General features: G+C 36.7%; 1 protein-coding gene across 3 annotated transcripts in view; it reads right to left on the minus strand.

Moving 5' to 3' along the window:
- Positions 1-21,527, minus strand: part of Sec16 (Secretory 16) — a 753,833-nt gene that overhangs the window by 407,616 nt on the left and 324,690 nt on the right. For all 3 annotated transcript variants that reach the window (XM_067137541.2, XM_067137539.2, XM_067137540.2), the window contains exons 15-17: positions 8,204-8,411; positions 7,680-7,849; positions 7,449-7,566 (exon numbers count right to left, since the gene is read on the minus strand). In XM_067137541.2, coding sequence (XP_066993642.2) covers positions 7,449-7,566; positions 7,680-7,849; positions 8,204-8,411 — 496 coding nt within the window. The remainder of the gene's footprint in view (positions 1-7,448; positions 7,567-7,679; positions 7,850-8,203; positions 8,412-21,527) is intronic.

Here is a 21,527-nt window from a genome sequence, read left to right on the forward strand (position 1 = left end):
TTATTATTGTTACCGTGTTTTTGTGGTAGTTAGAGGTGAAAGAAGGTGCTGGGTGGTGAACAGGTCTCAAGCTACGAAAGTAAAATTAATTTAAAAGTTAACAAGGTTATATTTTCTTTTCAAAATTAAGAAATAACAATTACGGCAGGTACAGAGTAGCAAGGCAACAAAAGGTGCAATTACAGTATTTACAGTATTTGGGCTTCGAGCCCCGAATTCACACTTCTAGGGCAATTAGCCCAACTTTACTCCAAAATAAGTTTTACCAGAGGGGCCGAAAACCCCATTCATGTTCAAGAGCACTTGCTCCAAATTACACAGAAAAGCCTCCTCGAGGCATACAACACTTAATTTTCAAGAAAGAGCCACACGCTCTCAAACTTTAAGCCTCTCAAAGGCCACACCAAACTCCACCTTCAAGTTGTCCTCTCAGGACATAGACACAGGGGTAACATACCCAACCTACTGAGGTCTATTAAATGAAAAAGGGTAATTACAATGACCTCTAAAATAACAATTTGAGAGGAGACGATCTGTACTCCTAATGTATTTGTTTCAAAACCTAATTTGGCTCTAGGCCACTGATGCAAGGGCTAATCCCATACTACGGAGGTGACTTTAGAAAAGAAACAAATTTACATAATGTTAAGGAAGAATAGGTTGAGAAAATAAGTTCACCTCAAAACAATATGAGTGGGAGCTCGAGAGGGTTAAGCACTTTCTATCCCAATATGTAGTTTAAAAGATAGAATAGATACAAGTTTCTTTACATTTTAAGGAAGGTTACATAATGGAAAAACTTCGGACCCGCCCCGAGAGTTAAACTGCTGAGCAAGCAAGAAAAGAAGTAATTAATCGGCCATTACCTGGTTGTTGACTGCCGCCGAAGAAAGAGGCGCTTCCCGCCCCCTGCTATGTACTTTACACACGCAAAGATGGAACAGAAGTGGCCCGGAGACCCTAAAATCAGCAGTTTATATACTCTCGCGGAAAGTTCGAGGCGTTAGGGGAATGAAAACACCCTCCCACAAACACTTTATTGGGTAGGATACAGCAACATATTCAAGTTGGGGGAAGATACATCAGATTGGTCAGAAATTAATAAAAGAAATTCGGGATTGGCTAAATACAAAACAAGGGGAAAGAGAGGGGTATACAGCCAACTTAAACAATAACAGAAAGAAATTTAACAAGAAACAAACTTTTGAAATAAAAATTTCTCCAAAAAATAGTTCTTTCACGTTGCACTAGGGTGCACCATTGTAGTTTTTCAGTAGTGTCCTCTAGAAGAGAAAGTTCACACTTCTTACTACCGGTAAAACAAAAATACATCAAAAGTGGCACAGTTCAAAAACTCCAAACTTTCCACGTAGTGACATCTTCCGAGAAACTTGAAAATTAATACCGTCGATAAAGTTCAGACTTCCTCCAGCAGAGGAGTTTCAATTGGCGCACATTTTAAATTAGCGGCGTGGAGGTGTACCGCCCGGTACAATTATTATTAACAATATGAGTGTTATAAAACAATTTTGAGTTTGTGTTGTTAGTCCTAAATGCGATTCTTAAATTACGTTTTTTGAACAGATTCGTAATACTATATATTTTACTGCTATTATATGTAAATACGGCAAATTTCTTATCTCTTTTTCTTTTTGTTCTTGTATTAACGTTGTCTTAGGCTTACTTTTTACTTTATTTATAATCCTGTTTACAAACTCTTTATTATAGCCATTCTTGTATGCTAAATGGTATATAGTATTAATTTCTTTTTTAAATCCTGGGTTGAAAGCGGATAAATCATGTTAAAGAAGCGGGCTCTTTTATGAGCTCCTGGGGGTAAAGAATCATTTTTGATCATGTTGACACTCTGCATTGGTTTTCTGAAGATGTTAAAGGAAAGGTTTTGACTATTTCTAGTAATTTTCAAGTCTAAATAATTTAAAGTGTTATTTACTTCAGAGTCAAGTGTGAATTTGATATATGGATCAAGGGAGTTAAGTTGGTTTAAAAAAGTCTGGCCATTAGTAATTCTTTCATCTAGTATTACAAAGGTGTCATCTACAAATCTAGACCAATGGTACAAACCATCAAGTTTGTTGATAATTTTAGTTTTTTCCATGTGATAAATATAAATTTCGGCTAGGATGCCTGATGCTGGGGCACCATCGGAAGACCTTTTCGTTGGTAGATTTTGTTGTTAAATATAAAATAGTTATTGTTGTTAAATATAAAATAGTTATTGTTTAAGACAAAATCTAGGACTATTACAAATTCACTTATTTCTTGTTGACTCAAGTGGCTAAATTGGATCAAATTCTCTTTAATAATGTTGATGGTTTCTTTTATTGGAATACTAGGATACATATTTTTAATATCATACGAGTGTATTGTGTGATTGGAATTTAATTCTAAATTTTTGGTAGCATTACAGAATTCGATAGAGTTCTTTAAAGATTTATTGTTGTGAAATTTGAAATGTGTTTGAAGAAATTTATGTACATATTGTGAAATTTTATATGTTGGGCGAGTCCTGTAATTAATAATAGGTCTGAATGGGTGCCCCAGGTTTATGTATTTTTGGCATCGCTCTAGCAGTAGGAAGTCTCGGATTCATATTAAGCAGTTTCTTACATTCTTGTTCATTCATCAGAAAAATGTTGTTTTTCAAAATTTGTTTTAACTTTTTTTGGAGTCCATTAGTGGGATCTTCCTTAACTATTGTAATATTGCTTTCTGTGAAGAACAGTTCAGTTTTTCAACATATTCAAACTTGAGACTTGCTGATTTTCATTATTTAGATTCAGTGAGTTAGAATAATCTTGCCTCCATCAACAGAGGCGGCCATTATCGGTTAGCTAACAGGATGAGGTTATAGGTATGAGATGGATCCTTTAACGAACACTAATCTCCAAAATGCAGATTTAAAACCAAAGTCACTACAAAAGTACTTAGCAGCTTCACTCTGGTGCTTCAGATGGTAAATTTTAGCTTAGAATTACCGATTATTCAATAGTTCCAAGCGACAATATTACACGCGAACATCACGTAAGTCACTGCCATCTTGATCCTGTCATCATTTTTTGTTATGTATGAACATTCTTATTAACTGACTGGTAGCTATGAGTTTGATTATTACACCGCCAGCTCTGTGTTGTACTGTATGTTTTTAACCTCTGGCAAGACAATTACGTTTTTTTTTTTTTTTTTTTTTAAATTTTTAGCCATGATGAACACTTATATATTTTCACTCTTGTTTTATGTTTGAACATTCTGATTGATTGACTGGTAGCAATGATATCCTAATGATTTTAATTATTTCACTACCAGCTCTGTATTGTACTATCTGTTTTTATCCTCTGTTTCAACGCGATTGTGTGTTTCTCTCTTAGCCATGTTGTAACATTCTATGTTTTTTTCACACTAGTTTTAAGCCTATTTGATTTTCTAAATGTAAATGTTGCATCTTAGGGTACCATATATTTTAAGGACACTAGGTTCGGGGCCCTGACCTAACTTTAGGCTAAGATTTATTTTGGCTGATGATGCTTACGACAGTTAAGTGAAACATATCCCATCTTACAACGCCTGTTGTAATGTATATTTCCTAAATATAAGGAAAGATAAGTATTGGAAAGGTGGTGTTAACTATTATTCTTATTTTAATGTTCATATGTGCAAGGATGTCGAAGGTTGTATGGTCCTAGGAAAGGTAGATGTTGCATACAGGAAAATCAAGGAAACCTTTGGAGAAAGGAAATCTAGCTGTATGAATATTAAGAGCTCAGATGGAAAGCCACTTCTACAGAAAGAAGACAAAGCAGAAAGATGGCAGGAACATATCCAACAGTTGTATCAAGGTAAAGATGCAGATAATTTGGTTCTGGAACAAGAAAAGGCTGTTGATGCTGATGACATGGAGACCCAATATTGAGATCAGAATTTGACAAAGCTGTGAGCGACCTAAATAGGAACAAGGCACCTGGAATTGACGACATTCCCTCTGAATTACTGACTGCCTTAGGAGAAACCAGCATGGCAAGGTTATTCCATTTAGTATGTAAGATGTATGAGACAGGAGAAGTCCCATCCGATTTTCGGCAGAATGTTGTTTTACTTATTTTCATGAAAGCCGGTGCTGACAGGTGTGAAAACTATCGCACCATTAGTTTAGTATCTCATGCCTGCAAAATTTTAACACGTATTATTTACAGAAGAATGGAAAAACAAGTTGAAGCTGAGTTGAGAGAAGATCAATTTGGCTTCAGAAGAAATGTAGGAACACGTGAAGCAATCCTGACTTTATGTCTGATCTTAAAGGAACGAATCAAGAAGGAGAAGCCCACGTACATGGCATTCGTAGATCTAGAAAAGGGATTCAATAATGTTGATTGGACCAAGCTATTTAAGATTCTGAAGGTAATAGGGATCAGATACCGAGAACGAAGAATTATCTACAATCTGTATAAAAATCAGTCTGAAGTGATAAGAATCGAGGGCTTTGAAAAAGAAGCAGCAACCCAGAAACGTGTGAGGCAAGGCTGCAGTTTGTCCCCCCCCTCCTTTTCAATGTTTACATAGAACAGGCAGTAAAGGAAATTAAAGAGGAATTTGGAAAGGGAATCACAATCCCAGGAGAGGAAATCAAAACCTTCAGATTTGCCGATGATATTATTTTATCTGAGACTGCAGAAGATCTTGAGAAGCCGCTGAATGGTATGGACGAAGTCTTGGGTAAGGAGTACAAGATGAAAATAAATAAGTCCAAAACAGAAGTAATGGAGTGTGGTCGAATGAAAGCAGGTGATGCAGGAAATATTAAATTAGGAAATGAAGTCTTAAAGGAAGCAGATGAATATTGTTACTTGGGTAGTAAAATAACTAACGATGGCAGAAGTAAGGAGGACATAAAATGCAGATTAGCAGAAACAAGGAAGAGCTTTCTGAAGAAAAGAAATTTGCTCACTTCAAACATTGATATAGGAATTAGAAAGATGTTTTTGAAGACTTTCGTGTGGAGCGCGGCATTGTATGGAAGTAAAACATGGATGATAACTAGCTCAGAAACAGAATAGAAGCTTTTGAAATGTGGCGTTACAGAAGAATGCTGAAGGTGAGATGGATAGATCGAATCACAAATGAAAAGATAATCGAATTCACGAGAGGAGATCGATTTGGCTAAATTTGAAGAGAAGAAGGGATAGAATGATAGGACACATCTTAAGATATCCAGGACTTGTTCAGTTGGTTTTTGAAGGAAGTGTAGGTGGTAAGAATGGTAGGGGTAGACCAAGGTATGAATATGACAAGCAGATTAGAGCAGATGTAGGATGCAGTAGTTACGTAGAAATGAAAAGGTTAGCACAGGATAGGGTGGCACGAAGCTGATGACTCAAACAACAACAACAGCAGCAGCAGCAGCAGCAGCAGCAATTGGTACGTAACATACTGGTTTATCATAGCATTCCAGCTATTAAATCCCTACTCTGAGGCACTGATTAGAATGTGCAGTGTGCACATTTAATGAAATAATGACAGAGGAGTGTTCACGGCTGTCTGTTTCCTGGTCATTCCAGCAATGGAACTTTGGACTGTTGGATCGGCAGCGTAGTACTGTTCGTTAAAAGTGAGGAAATGTGCAGTTTGCATTTGATCGAGTATTTCACTATGATAGCATTGCCTTTAATGACTACTTTCCTACTTATATCATTGTAATGATCTAAGTTGACTTCAGCTTGGAAAACCACAAAGACAGTCTTTCTGAGAATTCCATAACGAAGCACGGGTACAGCAGCTAGTAACTGATAGGAGTGATGCATGATTTTGCTTGCCTGAGAAGCATTTGATGTTCTGGATCTGTGTGGAATATAAGAGTATCCTTTAATACATGGGAATTTATAAATAAGTCAGTGTTATATGGAATAGGACAATATTTTGGTATTTTTCTTTATAGAGTTGCAGCGAGTAGTGTTGAGTGCATCTATGCTTATGATATATTCAGTAATCCATGTTATTAAATTTTTGAATCAAGAAAGTCTATCCCATTTGACATTAATCAAGAAGTCTAATGCGATAGTTTGGTGGTCTTCAACTTATTTAGGTAATTACTTGAGCATGTTTCGGATTTATAATTTTCATGTGGGAATACGCTGCAAATTTAACTAAGTCTTCTAACACACGTTCATGAATATGGGCTGTTGTGTTACGGAAGGTATGATATGTTGCTTTTTGACCCACAATTCACAATTCCATTTTTTTAAATTTTTGTAATTCGATTTATGTCGCACTGACACAGATAGGCCTTATGGCGATGATGAGATGGGGAAGGGTTACGAGTGGGAAGGAAGTGACCATGGCCTTAATTAAGGAACAGCCACAGTATTTGCCTGGTGGGAAAGTGAGAAACCATGGAAAACATTCTTCAGGGCTGCTGACAGTGGAATTCAAACTTCCTGCACTGAATGCACGGTGATAGCTACATGACCCAAATCGCACAGCCACTTGCTCGGTAGTTGTAATGATTTTCTCATTTAATTCTTTAGAGATTAGAGTGGAATTTCTTTTGGGTGATACATCAATGCATTTATGAGCAGATAAGATTGTAACTTCAGTTTTGATTTTTGGTGCTGATTTCAATACAGTGTAATACTTTTTCCATTATTTAGGAAGTGATATATTCATGATGCAAATAATATTTTAAGTTACAGAATTATCTTCTAATGCTTTAGTATTAGTATTACATGGATAGGATCCACTTAGTTGTCATGAATACTGGAAGCCGTATTGGATTTAGTAAGCTCACAAACCAATTCCCCCGCCCCCCTGAATGATCAATGTGTTTCTAACTGCAACAATGTGCGATTAAGTAATGTGCAAAAGGTGTTTTTTATGAATCTTGTTAATCATGTTAAATATTTTGATTATTTGAATATTAATTAATTATTAACTTAAATTTAAATTCAGGGTTAAGCATTTGATATCTGAGTAAAAGTCAGATTTCAGCCTACAGTAAAAACTGGTAGTGGTATTTTAGAACCTAACTGCAATACAAAGTGAAGTTTACACTTTCAAGTTTCAGTATTTCAAATGGCAACCCGGAAAAAAGGAAAATATTGTTTACTCATCAATCATCATGATCTGTTCTTTCCTTAAATTATCAATATAATGATCATCCTCACAATCATTAACAGGGTAAAGATAGGAACGAGATGATCGATCAATAAATATTTGGTTTAATTTATATTTCAGCTTTTCATTTTCATAATATGGCAATATTATAATACAATATTTCTTCAATGTACCCTAGTTCTATTACGTATATACCCCAAATGACCCTCTAGGTTAAGATGTCTGATTATGGGTACAATATAAATAAAAATTCAACAAATCTGTATCAAAGTAAGGAATAATTACATATAATTATTATTTAAACAATAAAATTTAACACATACCTAATGTATCCCCAAGAGTGGTAATTGCCTCCCGATGAAGATTCTCCCACTGAGACGAGTTGGACACAATCATAGCCAAATGCGGCCTCCAGTCACCCCATTTCTCATCAGCACAACACTAGAATGAAACCAAAAATCAATGATTACAATGTTTTGGGCCAGATATTTAATAGATTGGTATAAAAATATATAAAATAAAAATATATAAAAATATAAAAGTAGGAGACATACTGTCACAGCAGCAGGTTGGCGACCAGACATCAGCTGATACAGAGTTTGTAAAGGATCGTTCATAGTCAGGCCATTGGCAAATCGCATCATAACATTAGCATATGTACGCTGATCCATTTTTGAAGCTAGAAAGAGAGCATGGCCCCACAATCCATGCTTCATGGCCCATTCTACAAACAAAAGAAACAAACCTATTTGAAATGCAAATCATTAAACAGATATTTTTGATTCCATAACTGATGTATAATTATTATGCATAGAAAGGAAGATGGTATCTAACAGATATAAAAGAAAAAAGTATTCTATATAATAATTATGTATATATAAAAATGAAAAAGAGCATATCAGAAACTGAAAAGTTTTATAAAAAAGACCAATTCTTAGGTAAAAATGATAAAATTGGAAGTAAATAAGAACTGGAGACTAGGAAATTTTAAGATAGATTGAACTAAAATGGAGACGAATTATGGTCAATTTTGTGTGTGTCATTATTATTGCACTGAAGTGACCAAACAGGACTGTACCTAGAGCCTCTTTGGTGTTGCCATACAACAGGAATTCCCGATATGAGTTTGTCACTTCTTCCTCCGTTTTGACAACACGGTCTTCATGCTGAATGTCATTTATGCTACCTTGTGAGACAGCAGGGGAAGGCGTTGGTTGCTGAACTTTACTTGACTCGGAGCTTGAAGAGTTGAGCAGTAGTTCAGCGATATCAGATCCAACAACAGTCTAGAAAGTAACACAATGTTTAGAGGTATAGTACACAACTAGGTAAGTGCTTATAACACATAAAAGAATAAGTAAAAAACATATTTCCCACACTGCTTTTATCAAAGCAACTAATAAACCTCAAATCAAAACAATAAAGATATTGTACAAGAATTATCAAGAAGGAAAGAATGAAAGGAGGAGTGATTTCTCCCTACTTAGAAATATAAAACCTATAGTCCCTAGTTTCAAAATAAATAAATAAATAAATAAATAAATAAATAATGAAAATCCACAGCCCATTTCCAGTAAATAAATAAAATTTGAAAAATGTAAAAGAGAGAGAGAGAGAGAAGTGATGCTATAGAACAGGAGTTTTCTAACTTTTAGACTGGTGTACCATCTTCTTCATCTTCTTCATCCATCCCCTTTTCCAGATTCTCTCTGAGTAGGGTAGTGTACCAAAGCCCTCCACCTTACTCGATCTTTCCACCGCTTCTCTTCTAGTACTTTATTGCTATTGACTCCTCTAATTGCAACACAGTCCACAACAGAACTCCTCCATATCATTCTAAGCTGTCCCCTAGGCCTCTTTGCAGTTTCTGTATCCATGAATGTTTTCTTTGGTACCGGTATTCTCTCTCCTGGCATGCTCATCATGTGTCCAAACCATTTTAACTTTGCTGTATCGATCTCATCTTGAAGTTTACACACTCCCATGCTTCTCATTTCCTCATTTCGTATTCTATCTCATCTTGTCTTTCCCTGTATGCTCCTCAAGAACCTAATTTTAGTTGCTTGTATTTGAACCAAAATTCTTACAATTGCTGTAGTATCAAGTAACATTAAGAGTTTTAGAGTTTGTGCTTCACATCTTGAATTGTCTGGTATTAATGACTGCATTCCTCAATGTGGATGTTCATTATAGTGACGTCTGGCACCAAGGCTAAATGGTTAGTGTGCTGGCCTTTGGTTCAAAGGGTCCTGGGTCTGATTCCCAGCCGGGCTGGGGATTTTAACCTTCAGTTGTTAATTCAGATGGGTGTGTGTGTGTGTGTGTGCGCGCTTGTGTGTGTGTGTGTGTGTGTGTGTGTGTGTGTGTGCGCGCGCGCGCCATTTTCAGCATTAGAATTCATCATAGGTTGGGCCCCCAGCCTCACAGATGCACAAGTCGTCTATATGGTGTCAACTCAAAAATCCTGCACCAGGCCACTTCGGAGGTCATGTCTTTATTATATTATAGTGATGGTTACAATTATAAGGATTTCTACCAATTTCACCACTGTCAAACAGTAAACAAATTACCTCATCAGACTGCTATCAATCACTCAGCAACTGCAGTCCCAGGAACAGTTACCAAGTTTACTAATCAACAGTGGTTGAAGGTGCCCCAATGAAGTAATTAATATTTTGTTATATTACAGTAGTGAAGCATGCTAATGACATTGTTGTCTAATATCAGTTACTAATGATTTCATAATATGATGTAGGACCTCCAGAGGTAAAGATGTGTGTGCTCTTCACTGTACAGTTTCTCGTCATGGGGACTCTTACAAGAGACCCCTGCTGAAGACCTAAATGCTATATTTTAATAGCATCAGCCTGTGGGAATTTTGTTTTGAAATCTTTTCTTTTAAATGCAGCAATGCAACTAAATAATAAATCTAGGAATCTGCAGTTTGAATGAACATATGTATGTTATGCTACTGACAGACATGGTCTCCAACTTGTTAGTAAACTACAACTTCTTTTATCCTCTACTTTATCAGTCATTGAGTTTTTAGATATTTCATGGAATTCCTGATATTGGAAAATGCATCAATGGCTTGGTGTCCTTGGATATGATTTGTAATTGACATTTTGTTGTCAAACTTCAAATAACGATAATGTTATTGGCTTTACATACCACTAACTACTTTTACGGTTTTCGGAGATGCCGAGGTGCTGGAATTTAGTCCCGGAGGAGATCTTTTACGTGCCAATAAATCTACCGAGACGGGGCTGACGTATTTGAGCACCTTCAAATACCACCGGACTGAGCCAGGATCGAACCTGCCAAGTCAGGGTCAGAAAGTCAGTGCCTCAACCGTCTGAGCCACTCAACCCGGCCCGTCAAACTTCTTCAATAGGCTTCATACAACGTAAGAAATAACTGTGTAACCTCCTAATTCTAAATTTCATTTATATAAATTTCTTATAGACATCCAGAAAATGAATATGGCTCACAGCTTCCACTACAGGATCTGTGGCTAAAGAGGATTTCACCACCCATCATCTCAGTGCTTCTGCACACTTTGTGAACAGCAATGTGAACAGTATCACATACTATTCTGTATAGCAAGGACTAATTCACTAGCATCCTATGAAGAAGACAGGAACTTTATGTAATTATATTATTTGTACACTGTGTATTTAATAAATCCTTATTAAAAAGAAACTGAATTGCGTGTCATTCTGTGGAGGAAAATAAAGCTAACAAAATTATTTCACTACAATTTTATTATTATTTATTTTGGGGGTGAAGCTGATTCCTGCTCATGGTGCCCCTGCATGGGTAGTCGGAATTGAATTTCCATTACTGAACTGAATGTCAGCATTCCTGAAGCATCATTAAAGTAATATCTGAAATGATTAGTTCTAGTAGGGAAAGGCTCTTATCAGAGCCCAATTCAACAATTATTTCTCTGAACATTGAAAGACTATCTTCTTGTAAAGAAAGAACTTTTACATGAAATATGCCTAAAACATAGTTGTGATGTGTTATGTATACAAGAAACTCATAGGGATGTTAATCAACGACATCCTAAAATCCCTGGAATGAGATTGGCAGTCAAACATCCTCATGGGCAGTATGGAAATGCCATCTTCACTAAACCAGATATCAAGATTATTGCAACCTCCGTCACAGACGAAAATGACATAGAAATTATTGCGATAGAATTTAGTAACTCTTATCATTTTTTCCATTTATAAACCCCCAAAGGTAAGCTTTTCATTCAGACAACCTGATAATCTGAATTTGCAGAAAGTGTCCATCTTCGTCGGTGATTTCAACAGCCACAGCATTAAATGGAGTTATCCACATGACGATGAGAATGGAGAAGCTGTTATGTATTGGGCAGAATCACACCCACTGTCCCTCATTCATGATAACAAACTTCTTTAATCCTTCAACAGTGGAAGGTGGAAACGTGGATATAATGCACACCTTATTTTTGTGAGTGAGCAGATTGTCCATCAGTGCGTTAAATCTGTCTGCCTTCCTATTCCTAACACACAACATCGTCCCATAATGTGCCAGATATTAGCCACAGTCACACCATAGAGTGTTTACTTTAAGAGAAGACATAATTTCAAAAAGGCAAACTGGGAACGTTTCACTTCCTCTTTAGATAAAAAGATGAGTATGATCAGTCCCATACCAGAGGCATATGACCAATTTAATAATGCCATTAGATTGTGTTCTAAAGAAGCCATTCCAAGAGGATGCAGAACTAATTACATACAAGGTCTTTGCCAGGAAACATCTGCCCTACTGAAAAACTACTTTGATTTGTATGAAAGGGATCCTTTTAGTGCTGAAACTATTGCAAGAGGACAACAACTTCTCTCTGCTATTTCAGAGACTAAACGAGAACAGTGATTAAAATTGATGGAAGAGGTTAACATGGATAGGAGTAGTCAGAAGGCCTGGAGGCTACTCAGGCATCTCAGTAATGATCCTAATAAAGCATCATCTCTTTGTAACGTATCTGTCAAACCAAATTGCTCCCCAACTCGTCCAAAATGGCAAGTCTGTAAACTCCAGTTCTAAAACAAAAGTGGATGTTACTAAGGGCCGGTTCTACCACCTACTGGTAAAGTAGCGCGTAATTTGCCCTCCGCGTAAAAGGATGTTTCCGTTCGACCACCCCCAGGTAGCGCTATCGGCAGTATAAATCGTAGTTACCCGGCGCGTAATTTATCGGCCACTTCGAGGGCCCGATAAGACTTTACCTGCCGGGCAAGTTTTGAGAGTTGAACATTATTAGCTGTATTTCTGGTGACATACAACTTAAATTAGCTTAGATTGCTGAAAAAAGCATGATACTGTAACAGTGGCCGATATTGTATTGCAGGATCTTAAACATTAATGCTTCCCTTGTGTTGCAACGGTCACACCAGCCTCTTACATCGGTAGCTTAGGGAACACATTTTATAAGTCAAGCTTTCGTAAAGAAACTTTAAAAGGATATAAAATCAAAATCTATTTGGAAATCATTTCAAATGGGCTTTAATTTTCTACTTTTTCAGTTTTCAGACACGAGGTATAACTTAATGTATGTAACCTAACTGTTCAAGTGTTCTCATAGCATAATGGCTAACATGCTCACTTCGTAATACGAGGTATGCAGGTTCGAGTCTTTATTATGACGAATCTTTTTTATTTCCATATTTCACTGAAATATTTAATTACAATATTATGTCTACTAGGAAATTGCTTTATATGTATGTTACTTATAGAAGGTGATGTTATGATTAATAGCACATAGGACTGTCGCCCAGATAGCAGATTCCCTATTAGTTGTTTACATAGTCTTCTTGTAAATTATTTCGAAGAAATTGGAAACTATTCCATTCCCGAATTCTTCCTATGAATGGATATTTATCCTGATTAGTACTTTACCTTTACAGTGCCTTCAAACTTTATCTTCATAAAGTTAAACGTTAGAATGAAATGCTTTATCAATAAATGGAAGCATGTGGAACTAAACGAGGTCACAGAACTAGTTGCAAATAGAGCATCATGGAGATACTTAATCAATTCATAGAAGCCTGCAGATAGAATGCTCAAAGGCAGTAAGTCCGTAAAGAAGATTGTGTGTGTGTGTAGGCCTACGTATATGGAAGCGCGTAAAAGAGAGTTAAGAACAACGGCAGGGAACGAAAATACATTTTAAAATGTAAATTAGAAATACAATGAAAACCTGCATACCTTCTATTACGGAGCGAGCGACTTGACCAATCTACTACGAGATTACTTTTCAAAAACGCTGCCTTACATGACAGGTTATAACGGGTGTAAGAAAATGTAATCTCAAGGATTTTAATCCCAATTAGGTATTTATATTGAAGATCATAGATTAAAATCACGAAAGCTTGACATAAATCGTTGTCCATAACTCGTAAGACTCCCCTTATTAGGCTTTTTGGTGATAATCAGCAAACGCAAGCACAGGGAAATAAGACAATCGAAATGAGTTTCATGCATCTGACGATAGATAGCACCACACTCGAAAGCGAGAAGTCGCTGAAAATCAGTCTAGCGAACTTCGTATATCGGTGTCTAGCTCCAGGTAGCTACCTAGCGCTTGCACGGATGTGGTTGGACGCAAGCCAAAGTACCAGCCGATTTACACCTCCAGGTAGTTTACCTCCCGGGCAGCTACTAGCCACTTTACCAGCAGATGGTAGAACTGGCCCTAAGACAAAATTCATACCAGAGACCAGTATGCTTTCTAATCCCTTTACCTTGGCAGAACTGAATGAGGCTATAAATATCAGTAAAAATGGAAAGGCTCCTGATGTAGATGAAATCTGTATTCAACAAATCAAGAATTTTGGACCTGTTACTAGAGAATGGGTAGTAAAGCTTCTTAACAATTGCATTTGAACATGCAGAATACCCAAAATTTGGAGGAAACCTAGAGTTATAGCATTCCTTAAACCAGGAAAAGATCCATGTGATCTTAAAATTACAGACCGATTTCCTTGCTCTGTCATTTATTCAAGATCTTAGAACGAATGATTCTGGTAAGGCTTACAAAAATAGTTGAACCACTTTTGATCGCTGAACAAGCTGGTTTTAGAAGAGGGAAGAACTCCATTTAACCCAATATATTGAAGATGGTTTTGAAAATCGGAAAATAACTGGTGCAGTCTTCATCGACCTAACTGCCGCCTATGACACAGTCACCAAATTCTGTGAGTAAACTTTATAAGATGACAAAGGACAACAAGCTGACTGAATTTCTTCAATTTCTTCTTGAAAATCAAAGATTCTTTGTATATTTCCAAGGGCAACATAGTCGCTGGAAGAACCTCAGGAATGGCCTACCCCAAGGTAGTATTTTGTCTCCAATATTATTTAATAATTAAACGAATGATCAACCCTTGCCAAAAGGAACAAAAAGCTTCATTTATGCAGATGATTGAGCTATTGTCACCCAGGGTGATCAGTTTGAGAGTGCTGAACGGAGACTAATCGAAGCCTTAGATGAACTGAGTCCATACTACAGAGAAAGCCATCTAAAGCCTAACACCTCAAAGATGCACGTTTGCACTTTCACTTAAGGAATATGCAGGCAAGAAGAAAACTGAAGATTTTCTGGCAAGGTGCTCTCTTGGATCATTGCTCAACACCTAAACATCTAGGAGTAACTCTGGATCGTGCACTCACGTATGAACATTGTGTTAACACGAAACACAAAGTATCTACCGTACGCGAAATTCCATTCTTCTGAGCTACTCTGCAGCAGAATATGCATGCCCTATCTGATATAGATCGTGTCATGCCAAACAGGTAGATATTGCTTTAAATGAAACTTGCCGGCTTATAACTGGTTGCCTAAGATAAGGTATATTGCTTGGCTGGCATTGCTCCCCCAGATATCAGACATGAAGTAGCGGCCAAACATGAAAGATCCAAATAGATATTTCCCAAACACATCTGTTACATGATTATCAACCTGCCCAACAACGACTGAAATTGAGGAGAAGTTTTCTTCATTCTACTGAGTGCCTTTCGGAGTCACCTCAATCATCAAGACTAACTTCCTGGAGATCCAGAAACCTTCATCTCAATGGATGGACGGATTCATCTGCAACCCTTCCAGCCGGTTATGAAGAGTCGTGGTCTACATGGAAGAGTCTGAATAGGCTGCGGGCTGGGGTTGGTCAATCTAAGAACAATATGAAGAAGTGGGGTCTATTACAAGTGATTATTTTCATTTTGACCGTATTGAAATTCAATTATTACATGTTGAACATTAATTTATTGAAACCACCTATTCAATACTGGTTAAGTCTTTATGACTATAACAATGTCATTACATTAACTTTGAGTATGGTACATGTTTCGCTTGGCATAGCAGGCATCATCAGCCATTTCTATCTCCAAGTCAGAGCTCTGAGTGGGTGCTATTTTAGGATTAATCATATTCAATATTATTTATATAGCACTGCAAAGGAGTGATTAAGCTGTCCATGTTTTAAAGTTCTAAAGTGACATTCTACTCATGTTCACATTTAATGGAATATATTGACTGTTAACTTTCATAATGTCGGTAATGAGAACGGCTTGCTGCAAGTGGAATTAAATCATCTGTACATTTTTACAACTTATTGGAGATTAACATATGCTGGAACTATTCTTAAACATTATTTATTACAACAATTTACATAATATATATACAAACTTATGGTACATTTTGGAACTGAACTGGTTGAACTTGTCTTGAAGTTTCAATGGAATGTCTTATTCATATCCTGTCAAATGGAGAAAATGCTGATGCTGGGATGGCATTATAGTCTATTGAAGTCATAGCATTTAAATATACCTTTTTATATTTGTAGGACATTGAAACATGTTCAGCTTATATGTTTTTTTTTTTTTTTTTTTTTTTTTAGGTCTAAATATTCTATAGATCAGTATCACTCCTTAGAAGAATGAGCATCAATATTTAGGTGTCTTAAAGTGGAAAGGCGAGAATGCTGTTAGAGAGTTTGATCATTTAGAGTTAGATAACGGTTTAATACGTGACCGTATAAACTTGTTGTAAGTTATTTCGTTGTGGAGCTTTTTGAGGTTATTCGGTGTCAGGTTGAAGAGCGTTCACTGGATTCAAGATGTAGTGTGTGGCTGGTGGGTGTGTTGAAGTCTGTGGAATAAAACAATAAAAGTGTGTGAGTGCTATATTAGGATGATTTATTAGTTAGTAGATTTAATGTTCTTGAAACTTACCCTTTAGACGTTAGGAGGAGGTCCTGTTGTATTGCTTGTGTGAGGTGGTCTGAACAGTTGCTTTATCTCTGCTTCTTTTATTGTAGGTATGTGTCATTGCTGGCAGGGAGTGAGTTGGGTTATTGTTGGATTTATAGTTGAAGATTTAAAAAAAAAAAATTACTGTTTATGTTAAGAGATGACAATAAATTAGGGATTTGTTCCATGACCGGGTTCTTTGTTTCAACGGTGTCATTTAGATTTTAGTTTTTATTGAAGTGTTGGTCTAAAAGGATGTAGGTGTTTTCAAATTCATTCATTAGACTACCTTTATTGATGATCTTTAAGATTTGAAGGTCCTGATCTATGGTGGTGAGGTTACGTCCCGTTTCTTTCATATGGATGCTCATAGCGGAGTGTTTGTTGTGCTTAGATGCATTGTAATGTTCTAAATATCTTGTATGAAAGCTGCGTCCAGTTTGCCCACCATAAGAAAATTCACATTGGGCGCATTGAGCCTATAAACTCCTGAATTGAGTATCGGTCGTGTGTTGAATTTACTGTATGGGAGTTAGAGAATATATTTCTGTTCGTGTTGCGGGTTTTGAATTCAGTATTGATGTCCTGTTTCTTGATTGGGTTAGTGATTTGGTGAAGAGCCGGATTTGTGTAGGTGAAGGCAGCAAAATTATTTTGTTTAGGTCTTTCAGGGGTTAGGTTAGTAGCAGTTTTTAATTTGATTTTGTTTATAATATTATTGACTGTGTTTGGTTTGTAGCCGTTAAGTTTCACTAGTTCTTTAATATATTGTAGTTCTTTTTTTCGGTTATCGTTGGAAAGAGGAAGATGAACGCTCTATAGATTAAGCTGTAGAAGGTTGCTAATTTGTGGGAATGCGGGTGCATAGATTCTTTTTTTTATAGTCAGAGGGGCTAAAGAGGGTTTTCTATAGATTTGGAATTTGAATTTATCATGGGTTCTATTTATGGTTACATCTAGAAAATTTAAAGAGTTGCTGGTTTCATCTTCTTTTGTGAAGGTAATGTTATTATTGAGTCCAGTAAGAAATTCTAAAATGTTGTTGCTGTTGTTTTGTTGTTTATCAATGATGGCAACCGTGTCATCAACAAATCTTATCCATAGGTGGAGACCGTTGATTTTGTTTACAATTTTGTTAGCCTCTAGATTATCCATGAAAATGTTAGCTAAAATGCCTGAAACGGGATCTCCCATTGCCAGTCCTTTTTGATGGTAGATTTTGTTGTTGAAAGTGAAGTAGTAGTTGTTCAAAACAAAGCTCAACAATTTGATAAAGTCATTTATTTCAAATTTGCTTAATTTACTGTGTTTGGTAAGGTTCATTTTGATAATATTTATAGTATCATTAATAGGGATGCTTGAATACATATTAGTGATGTCATATGAGACCATTATATGGTTGGGTTGTAGTTTAAATTGTGTTAATTTTTCGCAGACGTCAATGGATTTTTTTACGTATGCTTCATTGTTGAATTTAAAGTGTTTGTTGAGAAAATAGTGTAAAAATCTTGAGACTTTATATGTGGGACTGTTTCTGCTGTTTATAATAGGGCACACAGGAACTTGTTTTTATGGATTTTGGGTAATGCTTTTGCGGTTGGTAGTTTAGGGTTCATGATAGCGAGTTTTTGATATTCTTGCTCTTGCAGAAGGAATGATACAATTTTTCAACAAAACCTTTAAGTCACGCTGAATTTTTGGTGTGGGGTCTTTGCTCACTCTAGTGTAGGTATTGTCAGAAAAGAAAAGTTCTGTTTTGTTGACATAGTCGACCTTGTTTAATAAAACAGTGGTGGATCCTTTATCAGCTTTCGTAATGATTATATCGTTGTTCCTAATTTTGTTTTTTAAATCGATTATTTGTTTTTTGAGACCTGGTTGTGGGTTATTATTCAATTCATTGACTAAATGGGGAAGTTTCTTTTTAATTTCAAATCTAACGACGTTGCGTTTGTCAGTAGGGAGTTTGTTAATGTTAGATTCGATTTCGGCAGCTGTGGTGATAAGGTCGTCAACTTTGTTGGGGTTAGGCCAGTTAAATTTCATGCCCTTGTTAAGAAGATCCAATTCTTTGTCTGAGAAGCGAGTTTTTGATAAGTTTACAGTTGTAGGGGTGTTGCCTAGTAGCGAAGTATGTGTGTTCGTTTTTTTGGGAGGTTTGGTCAATTTCTGCTTAGTGTCTTTTAAAGTAGCTAGTTTTTTGTCTAGTGTTTCTTGTTTTTTGTTTAAAACATCAAACACTTTGTTGTTCACGAATCTTAGATATGAATCCCATTCTAACAGGGGCATGCTTTGGGAGACTTCTAGATGAGTTCTGTATAGTTGTAGGTTCAGGAGGGATTTCTTTTAATAAAGAGACTTGATCTCGCTCTTTAACCAGATTTCGTTAATCTTTTGTTGAGTATAGTTGATTTTTGAAAAGGGAATGTTTTTTCTTTGTACGTGTTTTAGAAATTTAGGTACTAATCCACTCTTTAAGCACTCTTTCAAGAAGTTAATATCTCTTGAGATTTGCTAACTCTGACTTTGAGATTCAGGTATCTATTGGACTTACGAGGGAACGGTACGAAATCGGACGGCGAATTTCGACTTGATTTTTACATATTCGTGAAGGCCTTTTTAAGCTGAATTAGGGAGTGGAAGTCTAATTTTTCGCTGGTCCTTTCTAAGGGGCCATTTGGGAGCTCAAAGTTGGCGGTGCGCGCAATGAATTGTACAGTACATGCCGGCACACGTCTGAGCTCACAGCCAGCGGCTGCCTTGCCTCGCTTTCCCTCTCCACTCCTTCGGTTCTCCTCTGTCCCCAACCAAATAAGGTTGCCTACATTTGTGTACAAGAGATTGCGGGTGAATACTGACGTTAGTTGGGACATTTTATTTACAAAAATGAATTTATTATGGAATAAATAAACAATGAAAATTGTTTACAAATCACCACTTAACATACAAATAATAAATAATCAAATATCATCTGCATCGTCATGACATTCAAAGTGTTCAAGAAATGACTTTATTCTAGCACAGTCTGGCATTGGTCCATTGTTCATGGCATGGTAGTGAAAATCTTACACAAAATGTGAATAACAAAACAAAAGACAACAATGTGCGCACCTTAAGAACGAAAAATTGGTACAATCACTTCCAGCACACTTTCTATCAGTCAAATCATAAAAATTTGTTTGCGAGACAATATTAAATTATAGTATATTGTCAGTAATGGTAATACTACCCGCTTTCCAACCATATTTCAGCATTGGTACAAAACGATCAGCTTGTAATTGGTTATGAGCTAGTATTTGACTAGTTATAATTAAAAGTCTGTTTTTGGGTTTTAATTTTGATTGGCCGTGTAAATTCTTTACTGGTAAATGTTTTCCATTCTACGAACTAAACATTTTAGTTGTCGGAAGAGTCCAAGATCACACTGCTGGAAAAGATACATAGTTCCTTTTGGTATGCATTCAATTTGTGCATTTTTGCCCTGGCCACTGAATGAATCTATGAGAAGAAGATTTCTTCCGTCTTCCTGTAATTGCGGATGGAAAATGTTTTGAAACCAGTCACGTACATGCCCTTTCCCCATTTTCCCGGAAGATGAACAATCAATTACGAAATATTTAAAGGCATTCATGTAGGCTTTGATACTTTCTTTTACTCTAGGTCCAAACTTTCCATTAATTTCTTGGAAAACGATCAAGAACAACTGTCACATTTCTCCGGCTTTAGAAATGTGATATTGCATTGTGTGGGAGTGCGTAAAACTATTTCGGCAAACAAGCGTAGCAAGAACGTCTTTCATACCACAAAAATCATAACTTCCCTGTGTTGCCATTTCGTACTCAAATCGGGACTGGTCCGAATTCCAGATATTGGCATCTGGGATCTCTTTCTTTCCTTGCAATTCATTAATGAATGTTACAAACTTTCTTAGTCTGTTTTAAACGTTTTACTGACTAGTTTGGTTACTTTTCGGAACCGAATTTTTAAACGCTTTTTAATTTTTTTCATGTATGAGGCGCTTTGGAGAGTGTGTTTGGGGCAATACAACTCTCTACCCTCATCAATCCAACGCTCATTGTCCAATTTTGTGACATATAAATAACGCATCCTTGCCTTGGTGAACTCTTCTTTCAAATAAGCTCGAACCATTGCACATTTCCTAATTTCTCCATTGTGTTCAACGTGGTTAACGATTCCATAAATTTGTCTCCAAGTCTTCTTATACTTCCGTACAGCGTACATAGGTCCTCGTTCCTTTATTTTTTGATACATGTCCAACAATGATTCGGAATCATAATCTTGCACTGACTTACAGGGTCTTCCTCGGCCATCACAAGACCTCTTACCTTCGTTAAACTCATCTCCATGTTTGCGTTTTTTCGGTGTTGTTGTCCCCTCCTCAACGCCATCTTCGTCTTCTGAATAAACGAAAACGGCTTCTTCCTCCTGAATAAATTCGCATTTTCCCTCCAAAATTGCATCAAACGTTGTCTTTATTTGTATATACATGATTTGCTCTTCATCAGAAAGCTCTGCAGCTTCCTGAATATTAACACCGCAGGCATTAATAAGAGCTGAAATAATGTTGCAAGCAGCCATGACAAAGTAGAGAATCCAATGCGATCTCCTGTATGTGGAATGGCCATCAGTCGTGGAGAACTTGACCGAATAGAATAGGACTCGCCGTCTCATATACACAACTGTTGGCAGCCGTATCTGTTGGGGGACAGAGGAGTACCGAAGGAGTGGAGAGGGAAGGCGAGGCAGGGCAACCGCTGACATGTGCCAGCATGTACTGTACAATTCAGGGCGCGCACCGCCAACTTTGAGTTCCCAATTGCCCCCTTAAAAAAGACCAGCGAAAAATTAGACTTCCACTACGTGTTTCAGCTTAAAAAGACCTTCACGAATATGTAAAAATCAAATCGAAATCCGCCGTCTGACTCCGTACTGTTCCTTCGTTAGCCTGGTTGGCTACTCTATTACAAGTGATTATTTTCATTTTGACCGTATTGAAAATCAATTATTAAATGTTGAACATTAATTTATTTAAACCACCTATTCAATACTGGTTAAGTATGACTATAATAATGTCATTACATTAACTTTGAGTATGG

Source organism: Anabrus simplex, chromosome 1 (assembly GCF_040414725.1).
Source record: "Anabrus simplex isolate iqAnaSimp1 chromosome 1, ASM4041472v1, whole genome shotgun sequence".
In the NCBI taxonomy this organism is placed as follows: Eukaryota; Metazoa; Arthropoda; class Insecta; order Orthoptera; family Tettigoniidae; genus Anabrus; species Anabrus simplex.